Source organism: Prunus avium, chromosome 6 (genome assembly GCF_965620075.1).
Source record: "Prunus avium chromosome 6, drPruAviu1.hap1.1, whole genome shotgun sequence".
Lineage (NCBI taxonomy): Eukaryota > Viridiplantae > Streptophyta > Magnoliopsida > Rosales > Rosaceae > Prunus > Prunus avium.
The window spans coordinates 21558179-21568794 of NC_142289.1; the positions used below are offsets into that span (position 1 = coordinate 21558179).

Below are 10616 nucleotides of genomic sequence, written 5' to 3' on the forward strand. Positions count from 1 at the left end.
GACGCGTTTCAAGTGTCATTGTTATTTTTTTTTAATGACGCGTGTTGTCTGTCATGGATTCTAGTGCTTTTAGACGACGTTTGGTCTGCGTCATTAACTTAAAGACGTGTCTGCCGCGCCATAGAATTATTTCACATGACTTGTAGTCTGCGTCATAAATCTAGAATTTGTTTCCCTATTTTGTTTTCGCGTCCCGCCTTTTGTTTCACCAAAATATTGGCGCCTTATTTTTTCACAACTTTTTTCCAGCGTCTTTTTTTTTTTTTGGGTCTGATATTTTCCAGCGTCTTCTTGCTCACCCTAAACCCAAAATTGATTTTTTTTTCTTCTTCGTTCTCAGTTCTCAGACCTTCTTCTTCGTTCTCAAACCTAGCTCAAGGTTAAATTGATTTTTTTTTCTTCTTCTTCATTCTCAGACCTGGAGTCTCAAGGTAAGCACTCTCTCTTCCACTCTATCTTGGTGGCTTCTACAGCAAGAGGAATTTTAAGCTTTCACTCTCTCTTGGTGTGTAATTGGCTTTTGAATTCAATTGAAACAGAATTAATTCACCAAACTTCTTCCAGAATATTCTTAAGGTGTTACTGTTCTTAATTTTTTGTTTCTCATGAAGTGTTGGTCTACTTGTGATTGGAATTGAGTGAAGTTTTGTTTTTGTTTCCTCGATTGATGTTTGCTTTTGTTTTTGTATTCATTGGGTTTGTTATCTGTTGTGCATATTAAGTCTTGCACTTTCATTGGGTGGATTTTTTCTAGTAACCGTTTATATTTATTTTAATTATCTGAATTATACAAAGCAACTGTCATGGGATTGTGTTTCTATACATATATATTATCCAGATTGCCTTTTTTTAAGTACAATGACAGATAGATTTTCACATCAGTTTATCACCTCGGTTATCAAACTAATTCTAGTTTATGATAACATCACATGTGTTGTTCTTTTACTAACTATGACTATTGTCATATTCCAGTTAGATAAGAAAGACAATTCATTAATTACTATGGATAAAAGCTGGACAACTTTCCCAAGGTTTCCCCAATCTCTAAATCAATAGAACTATAGAGGAATTATTAAATTTAGTTGGCTAATATAAATTTATTTTTTGTGTAGATTTAGTTATCAATACCAACATGGAGTGAGAAAATTTAGTGAGAATGCTAAACATTATGCAAGGAATCCTGATATGGTGATATGTCCTTGCAAAGTTTGTAAAAACCTTTGCTCTCAAACAGATAACATATTATATATGCACATGCTCAAGCATGGTTTTGACCCTCTATACAAGGTTTGGATCCTTCATGGGGAACAAGTAAGTACTTCTACACACGTTGAAGATTTGGAAATGCATGCCCAAACTGAAGATTATGAAATGCCAGAGGCACATAGGATGTACAATGATGCTTATATTACTTGTGATGGAGCTGGAAAGTCAACAGGTGAAAGTGTAGAGGATTGTTACAAAAAGAAGTTGGATGAGGCCCAATGCCCTTTATATACAGGGTGTACGAAATACACAAAGCTATCGGCCACCACATACTTATACAAAATTAAAGCTATAAATGGCCTTACCGATAAGGGATTCAACGATTTTCTTGAGGCTATTAAGGATATGTTACCAAATCCAAATGTTCTTCCTGATTCTTTGTACACAGTAAGAAAGTTTCTGAAAGAGTTTGATTTGGGGTATGAGAAGATTGATGCATGTGTTAATGATTGTTGCTTATTTAGAAAAGAACAAGAGCATATGGAGATTTGTCCTAAGTGTGGTGAGTCGCGATGGCAAGTAAACCCACGAACTAAGAAGACTAAGAAGGGAGTGCCTGCGAAAGTTTTGCGTTACTTTCCTTTAATACCAAGACTGCGAAGAATGTTCAATTCACCAGAATTAGCGGAGCAATTGACTTGGCATTCCACTCACCATAGTCAAGATGGGAACATGCGTCATCCGGTTGACTCAGTCACATGGAATGTGATTGACCAAAAGTGGCCCAATTTTGCTGGTGATCCAAGAAATCTTAGGTTTGGGCTTGCAACTGATGGATTTAATCCCTTCAAGAATCTAAGCTCTCAATATAGTTGTTGGCCAGTTGTTCTAGTCATTTACAATCTTCCACCAAGTATATGTATGTCACAACAAAACTTGTTGCTGACTTTACTTATTCCTGGTCCAGAACAACCAGGAAACAACATAGATATATATTTGCAACCACTTGTGGATGACTTGAAGGAGCTATGGACCAATGGGGTCGAGGTCTATGATGCTTTTAGAAATTCCCTTTTCAACCTTAGAGCTGCTTTGTTGTGGACAATAAATGATTATCCAGCTTATGGCAATTTAGCTGGATGTACTACAAAGGGGGAATTCGCATGTGCTGTTTGTAGTCCAGATATATGCTCTCAATGGTCATCATTAGCAAGAAAGACAGTGTACTTGGGTCATAGACGTTTTCTTCGACCAAATCACCCATGGCGCTCAAAAGCAAGCTGGTTTGATGGAACCAAAGAAACAAGGAGGGCACCGAAACCATTGACTGGGAATGATACTTTACGTGCTTTAAGTGGCTTCACCAATGAGTGGGGAAAGTCCCAAAAAAAGAGAAAGAGAGCCCAAAAAGGTGATCCATCTAAAATATGGAAAAAGAAGTCAATTTTTTTTGACTTACCATATTGGCAGGTTAGTTATTTTTATAATATCATACATTCCTTGTAATTAGTTCATTACTTTTAAGCTTGAACTAAACATGTTGTTTTTGAAATGTAACGTAGGTACTGCCTTTGCGTCATAATCTGGATGTGATGCATGTTGAAAAAAATGTTTGTGAGAGTTTGATAGAAACAATATTCGATGCTAAGGGAAAGTCGAAAGATGGATCTGATTCTCGCAGAGATTTAGAGCGATTGGATCTTATGGGAGATTTGCCTTTGGAAGAACGAAAGGATAAGTTGAATATTCCATCAGTGCGCTACACATTATCAAAGATTGAGAAAATAAATTTTTGTGAGAGGTTATTTAATCTAAAGTTACCTGATGGATATAGCTCAAATATTGGGAATTGCATTAAAGTGAAAGAATGCAAAATAGTTGGTTTGAAGTCCCATGATTATCATGTATTGATGCAACAGTTGTTAGCAGTAGCTATAAAAGGACTTTTACCTGATGGACCCCGAAAGGCAATATACCGTCTATGTTCATTTTTTAATGAGCTATGTCAAAGAGTGATTGATAAAAATACATTGGAAGTATTAGAAGACGAGATTGCAGAAACTCTATGTTTGGTGGAAAGGTATTTTCCTCCATCTTTTTTTGACGTCATGGTTCACGTAACAATTCATCTAGGACGGGAAGCTAGATTATGTGGACCTGTGCATTACCGGTGGATGTACCCTTTTGAGAGGTAATTTATTTTAAGCCTTTATTTTATCTATGCAATACACAATCTAATCAATGATTGCACATTCTGAAAAGGAGTAATTAACTGTTCACTTATTTCCTGTGCAAATTGTTAGATATATGAAGGTGCTTAAAGGGTATGTTAGAAATCGTGCACGACTGGAAGGATGTATAGCAGAATGGGTTCTAACTGAGGAGTGTGTGAGATTGTGTAGTGGATACATTCAACAAGTTGAGGCAGTTGGTACTAAATACCATCGTAATGAAGATTTTGAAGATGAGACAATTATAGTGGGTCGCCCACTTTTAAAGGGGCGTCTAATTCAACTTTCTGCCGAAATGCAAAAAATTATTCATCTCCATGTGTTGCTTAACAGTACTGAAGTTGAACCGTACATCAAGTGAGTTTGTTAACCATTTAACAGCCCTTTATAGGTTTTATAATCGTTAGTAACTAATAATATTATGATTACCGTGTTCCTATTAGGATGCATAAGAACGAGTTATTGCTTTCAGACCGGCGCTTACTACGAGATGACAATTTGCTAGTTAAAAGGCATTTGGAGACCTTCATTGAATGGTTAAAACACAAGGTTAGAAATGCTTTCTTAATCTGGTCTGCTACAATTGATATAATAGCTGACATGCATATATTTAAAAAAGTCACTTATTCTGATTATACAGATTCCGTTGGATGGTGATACCAACATAGAGTTGAATACACTTCAATGGCTTGTAAATGGGCCTAGGCTTTATGCCATGTCTCACACTGGATATCTTATTAATGGAAAACGCTTTCATACAACTGAAGTTGATAACTCTACACAAGACTATGGTGTTTATCTTGAAGCTGAGACTCTATGCAGATCTAGTGCCAAGGATACAGCACAAGTTGTTGCAAATGTTGATTATTATGGGGTCATAAGGGACATTTTGCTGTTGGACTTTGTCAAATTTAGGTTACCTATATTTCAATGTGACTGGGCCAACATTGTTAGTGGTGTCAAAAAAGAGGATGGCTTTACATTAGTTAACCTTCATGATGGTTTAAGTAAATTCGAAAGAGATCCATTCATTTTAGCATCTCATGCAAAGCAAGTGTTCTACTTTAGAGAAAGTGAAACCTCACATTGGTATACAGTACTAAAGGCACCACCAAGAGGCTTTCATGACCTGGAGGAATTTGATGAGAGTGTTTATAAATCATATGCTCCACAAGATGCATCTTCACTTGACATAGATGATAGGGACAATGCTGATAATTAATTGTTTGTATTCCATATATGAAATTAGTTTCTTTTCCTATTGGCATTACAAATTTCGTTTCTGTTCATATTACTACGTGCTATATATTTTATTTGTTTATCAAAGTAAGACCCTTGCATTTTTTTCTGCTTTTAAGTTGTAATGCTATCAACTGCAACCACAATCAGTTTCTTTAGTTACAATGTGCTAATACTATTTCCTATTGAACTTATTGTGCTGACATGTTCTTTGCTGTTTTGATTGTGTTGGTTTTCTCTTAACATCATATTACTAATTAGAAAACTGGACATGTTATGGTACTTTTTTTTGGGGGGGGGGGGGGGGGGGGTTAAATGGAAGATTTACACTTGAGATGGCAGATTCTGTTGGAGGGAAGGAAAGACCTAGATGTGGTTTGAGAGAAGGAGCTAGTTCTTCCAGAATAGCTGATGAGTGTTCTGAATCTACACCTCGAGAAGAAACTATTCCCCATTCTATGAACAAGGAAAATAAGAAGAAAAGAGGTAAAACAACATTGCAAGTTATTCCAACGGGAGAAAAATATCGCAAGAAAATTGAGTGGAATGAATCTGGCCAACCTGTTGGTGAAGTCTCAGTGAGGTTTAGTACAACCCTTGGGGTTATAGTAAGGGAGTGTGTGCCAATAAACATAGAGTCATGGGACCAAGTGACACCTTCTATCAAAAATCGAGCTTGGACTCTCCTGATGGTAATATAAGTCTTTCTTAATGTGCATTTACGTTATGAGGGATTTGAATATTTGTTCTTATAGTTCTTGATTTGATACTGCAGCAAAAATTCATAGTGGAAGATTGTCACAAGAATTTTATCTTGCGCATGATGGATAAGCTTTGGAGAAACTGGAAATCTGAACTATCAGTGCAAATAAGAAGAATTTTAGAAAGTAGGTCAGATGTAGCACGTCATATGGTTCTACTCAAGCCTAGTGATGCAGCACAGGAAGAATGGGATGCATTTGTGGCAGAACGCATGTCAGATAAGTGGAAAGTACGACCAGAAATGTATCATGCTTTGTAATAAAAAATTATTGTTGTAAGATTAAGGTTACATATATGAAGAGATATATATGATCCTTTGCAGGAAAAAAGTGATAAAATGAGAGCAGTACGGGCAAGACAAACTATGCCACACACACTTAGCCGAAAAGGATATGCACGATTGGAACATGATTATGTGAGTAGGACTTATATTATCTTTTCTGAAAACTTATTTATTAGATCTTTTTGATTTATTACTAATTCTTTTCTATGCAGAAAACTAATAATCCAGGTAAAACTTTAACAAGGCCTGAATTATGGATAATCGGACATGAGCCAAAGAAAGCAAAAATGAATGATGTTGTAGCTGCTGCAATTGTATGTAATATAGATGAATTCGAAATTTAATTGATTTCTTAATGCATGTGAAATATAATATAATTTCATGTCTTTGATTTATTTGTGTAGGAAAATATCAAGGAAAAAATGGCAGAAGCTCCAGCTTCTGAGAATCCCATTTCTATTAAAGAGGATGCATTGACTCAAGTTCTTGGTAAGGAGCACCCTGGTCGTGTTAGAGGCCTTGGATTTGGGGTTACACCTTCGCAGGTAGACGCTCAAATTCAAAACAATTCTTGGAAGCAGTCCATGATTACTCAAGTGGCAGCATTGACAGAACGCCAAAAATTTCTAGAGGATTTTATCATGGAGTTTAGGCAAAACATGGTAAGTTGCTCTAATTCTTGTAGTTCTAGTAGTTTTATCTCAATGGTGCATTCTCATATTTTAAATATGCAAATCTCTGTTTAGAAAAAGACTAGCAATGCTGATGGAGTTGCACAAAGTCCTGTTGGACCATCACAGGTAAATACAAATAGTCAATTATTAAAAATTACATATCCACCTAAGATTGTAGAAATTATAGTAACTTCAGTTTTTTGATTTATTATCAGTCCCCAAAAGGCAATACTCAAGTGCCTTCTAATCTAAACCTTACCAATGCAAAGTGCAATCTGCTAAATTGGACTGCAACAGGGCAAGTAGTTGCAAGGGCAGAAATTGCATCTACTGATCCTACTTCAAAAGTACATCATATTGTACTTGGGCCTGATTGTTATAAAGTTTGGATCAAAGAAATTTTAGTCCTCGAAGTACCATTGTTTAGGAGTTCACGTGAGCATTTCTTTCTTGATGATGCAATTGGAAGAACAGTTGCTTGGCCGCATAAGTATATCAGCTTTGACTAAAGAAGTTTGAGGTAAATTCGGAGTCAAAATCATTTCTTCTATAATATATGAAGGTCTTTCTACCACACTTGTGATTGTCCATTTGTAATTTGTTTATGAAATATTGGCATTAATTGGCTTCTACATGCACTAAATAATTTGGTATTCAAATCTTAAACTTGCACATGCAATTGAAATCTTATTAACTGCATTATCTTAGAGTTGTATACTTAGAAATGTCAAATCTCTGTTTGCAGAAGAAAAGAACCTTGTATATATAGAGTTGTATACATCTGTTCTACATGGACACTTGAGGGGTAATTAAGAATCTATATAGTTTTTTATATACTGTTACATGCTGAGCTTTGGAAGTCTGTCTTTCATAGGTGAGAAAAAGGTTACCACAAAAAAAAAACCAAAGAATTGTAAAGAAGGGGCAAGTTAGATTCTTTGTGAACTCATTGTTTAGTCTCTTGTGTCGTCTCTCCCTGTGCTTAAACCTTTTTATTATCTTTCTTCTTCTTCTTTTTTCTGGGTTCTTGGTCAATTTTAACTTCATTCATGAACTTTCGGTCCTTTAAATTAGTTTTGTTGGATTCTCTTATTCTCTTGTTTTATTTGGCAAGATATTTCTATGTAATGAAATTTCCCATTTGGACCAAGAATTTACAGACCTGGTTCATTTTCATTCATGCGTGCTTGTAATTTCTAGACCTTCATTCTCATTTTCTGATCTTTTGTTTTAATGAAGGTAATAATGGTTGTAATTATTTTAGTACCATTTGCACCTTCTTTTGGACATGAAGCATCACATCCTCTCAAACTATCATGGAGCTCATCTTTTTGGATGTTTATTTTGTTTTGGACAGTGCAAGTATCAAATCTTCTCATACTTCATAGGATTGACATTATGGGATTAGTTAAAGACAATTTTTAGACTTGCCATGATGTACTAGAATCATATTGAGTAATATTAATTTAAAGTATATTAATTAGCCTTTATGTCTTCAGTTTTGCTTCTATATATTAATTTCTTTTTGTAGAATTAAAAATGATGGGATATATATATATATATATATATATTATAATTTTTTATTTTTTATTTTTAAATTTCAATGACGTCTAACTGTGTGTCATGAAAAATATTTCAATGACGTCTCAGGAACGTCGTTAAGTTCAATGACGTGCATGTTGCGTCATGTAAAGTGCTAATAGACGGCGTTAAAAGGAATGTCATATTCTTAATGACGCCTAATGGACGTCATTAAAACATCATTCATGACATCGTGGATGCGTCATAGAAAGTATAGGACGACACAGGGACCGCGTCATTGAAACATCATTCTATGACGCGTAACAGACGCCATGTTTTTAAAAAAGTTTCCATGACCCCCCCATTCTACGACGTGTGTTACGACGTCTCGTCCGCATCATTAAATGCCTTCCATGACGCAAATCAGACGTCGTGGAATGGTTTTTGTCTTGTAGTGAGAGATCGTATTTCACTCAAAACTAACAAAACGAATCCTCCCACCACATTATGATGTTGCCCCAGCATTGGGCTCGATCTGATATCAATAGGTGTAAGAAATTGGACAATTCAAGTTCAAAGGCAGTTCGTTCCTAATTGGAGTGGTTGGTGTTTTGGGTAGTTCTAGAGATCGGATTTCACTCAAACTTAACCAAATGACTCCTCCCACCATATTATAATGTTGCCCAAGTTTTGGGCTCGATCCGAAATCAATAGGTGTAAGAAATTGGACAATTCAAGTTCAAAGGCAGTTCGTTCCTAATTGGAGTGGTTGGTGTTTTGGATAGCTCTAGGGATCGGATTTCACTCAAACTTAACCAAGTGACTCCTCCCACCATATTATGATGTTGCCCAAGTTTTGGGCTCGATCCGAAATCAATAGGAGTAAGAAATTGGACAATTTACGTTCAAAGGCAGTTCGTTCCTAATCGGAGTGGTTGTTGTATTCCACAGTTCTAGAGATCGGATTTCACTCAAAACTAAGAACATGACTCCTCCCCCCACATTATGATGTTGCCCCAGCATTGGGCTCGATCTGAAATCAATAGGTGTAAGAAATTGGACAATTCAAGTTCAAAGGCCATTCGTTCCTAATTGGAGTGGTTGGTGTTTTGGGTAGTTCTAGAGATCGGATTTCGATCAAACTTGACCAAACGACTCCTCCCACCATATTGTGATGTTGCCCAAGTTCTGGAAAAGATCCGAAATCAATAGGTGTAAGAAATTGGACAATTCAAGTTCAAAGGTAGTTCGTTCCTAATTGGTGTGGTAGGTGTTTTGGGTAGTTCTTGAGGTTCGATTTAACTCACACATAACCAAATGACTCCTCCCACCATATTATGATGTTGCCCAAGATTTGGGGTCGATCCGAAATCAATAGGTGTAAGAAATTGGACAATTTATGTTCAAAGGCAGTTCATTCCCAACCGGAGTGGTCGGTGTATTCCACAGTTCTAGAGATCGAATTTCACTCAAAGCGAAAGAAATGTCTCCTCCCACCATATTATGATGTTGCCCATGTTTTGGGCTTGATCCGAACTCAATAGGTGTAAGAAATTGGACAATTTAAGTTCAAAGGCTGTTCGTTCCAAATCGGAGTGGTTGTAGTATTCCATAGTTCTAGAGATCGGATTGCACTCAAAACTAACAAAGTGACTCCTCCCACCACATTATGATGTTGCCCCAACATTGGGCTCGATCTGAAATCAATAGGTGTAATAAATTGGACAATTCAAGTTCATAGGCAGTTCATTCCTAATTGGAGTGGTTGGTGTTTTGGGTAGTTCTAGAGAGCGGATTTCACTCAAACTTAACCAAATGACTCCTCCCACCACATTATGAAGTTGCCCCAGTTTTGGGCTCGATCCGAAATCAATAGGTGTAAGAAATTGGACAATTCAAGTTCGAAGGCAGTTCGTTCCTAATTGTTGTGGTTCTTGTTTTGGGTAGTTTTAGAGATCGGATTTCACTCAAACTTAACCAAATGACACCTCCCACCATATTATGATGTTGCCCAAGTTTTGGGCACGATCCGAAATCAATAGGTGTAAGAAATTGGACAATTTATGTTCAGTGGTAGTTCATTCCGAATCGGAGTGGTTGGTGTATTCCATAGTTCTAGAGATCGAATTTCACACAATACTAGCCAAATGAATCCTCCCACCATATTATGATGTTGCCCAACTTGTGGGCTAGATCCGAAATCAAAAGGAGTAAGAAATTGGACAATTCATGTTCAAAGGCAGTTCGTTCCTCATCGGAGTGGTTGGTGTATTCCAATGTTCTAAAGATCGGATTTCACTCAAAACCAACCAAATGACACCTCCCACCATATTATTATGTTTCCCCAGTTCTGGGCTCGATCCGAAATCAATAGGTGTATGAAATTGGACAATTTATGTTCAAAGGCAGTTCGTTCCTAATCGGAGTGGTTGGTGTATTCCATAGTTCTAGAGATCGGATTTCAGCCAAAACAAACCAAATGACACCTCCCACCATATTATGATGTTGCCCAAGTTTTGGGCACGCTCCGAAATCAATAGGTGTAAGGAATTGGACAATTTACGTTCAAAGGCAGTTCATTCCTAATCGGAGGTGGTTGGTGTATTCCATAGTTCTAGAGATCGAATTTCACTCAAAACTAAACGAATGACTCCTCCCACCATATTATGATGTTGCCCAACTTTTGGGCTAGATCTGAAA

At 36.7% G+C, this 10616-nt stretch overlaps 2 protein-coding genes across 2 annotated transcripts; both read left to right on the top strand.

The window, feature by feature from the left end:
- Positions 1-951: 951 nt before the first annotated feature.
- Positions 952-4659, top strand: LOC148293815 (uncharacterized). The gene is made up of 6 exons (XM_088254608.1): positions 952-1031; positions 1113-2676; positions 2769-3397; positions 3510-3794; positions 3881-3986; positions 4078-4659. The coding sequence occupies exons 1-6, from the start codon at positions 952-954 to the stop codon at positions 4657-4659; spliced, it is 3246 nt and encodes a 1081-aa protein (XP_088110734.1).
- A 352-nt stretch (positions 4660-5011) lies between these two features.
- Positions 5012-6904, top strand: LOC148293816 (uncharacterized). Its single transcript, XM_088254609.1, has 7 exons — positions 5012-5368; positions 5452-5667; positions 5761-5853; positions 5934-6035; positions 6126-6383; positions 6468-6521; positions 6611-6904. Exons 1-7 carry the CDS (start codon positions 5012-5014, stop codon positions 6902-6904), a joined length of 1374 nt encoding a protein of 457 aa, XP_088110735.1.
- The last annotated feature ends 3712 nt before the right edge of the window (positions 6905-10616 follow it).

Bases quoted from the DNA above. Each gene is read 5' to 3' on its own strand.
- LOC148293815 (XM_088254608.1), top strand. From the start codon at position 952: ATGACTATTGTCATATTCCAGTTAGATAAGAAAGACAATTCATTAATT. The intron at 1,032-1,112 runs GTTTCCCCAATC...TTTTTTGTGTAG, and splicing joins AGCTGGACAACTTTCCCAAG to ATTTAGTTATCAATACCAAC. The intron at 3,398-3,509 runs GTAATTTATTTT...GCAAATTGTTAG, and splicing joins TGGATGTACCCTTTTGAGAG to ATATATGAAGGTGCTTAAAG.
- LOC148293816 (XM_088254609.1), top strand. From the start codon at position 5,012: ATGGCAGATTCTGTTGGAGGGAAGGAAAGACCTAGATGTGGTTTGAGA. The intron at 5,369-5,451 runs GTAATATAAGTC...TTGATACTGCAG, and splicing joins GAGCTTGGACTCTCCTGATG to CAAAAATTCATAGTGGAAGA. The intron at 6,384-6,467 runs GTAAGTTGCTCT...ATCTCTGTTTAG, and splicing joins TGGAGTTTAGGCAAAACATG to AAAAAGACTAGCAATGCTGA.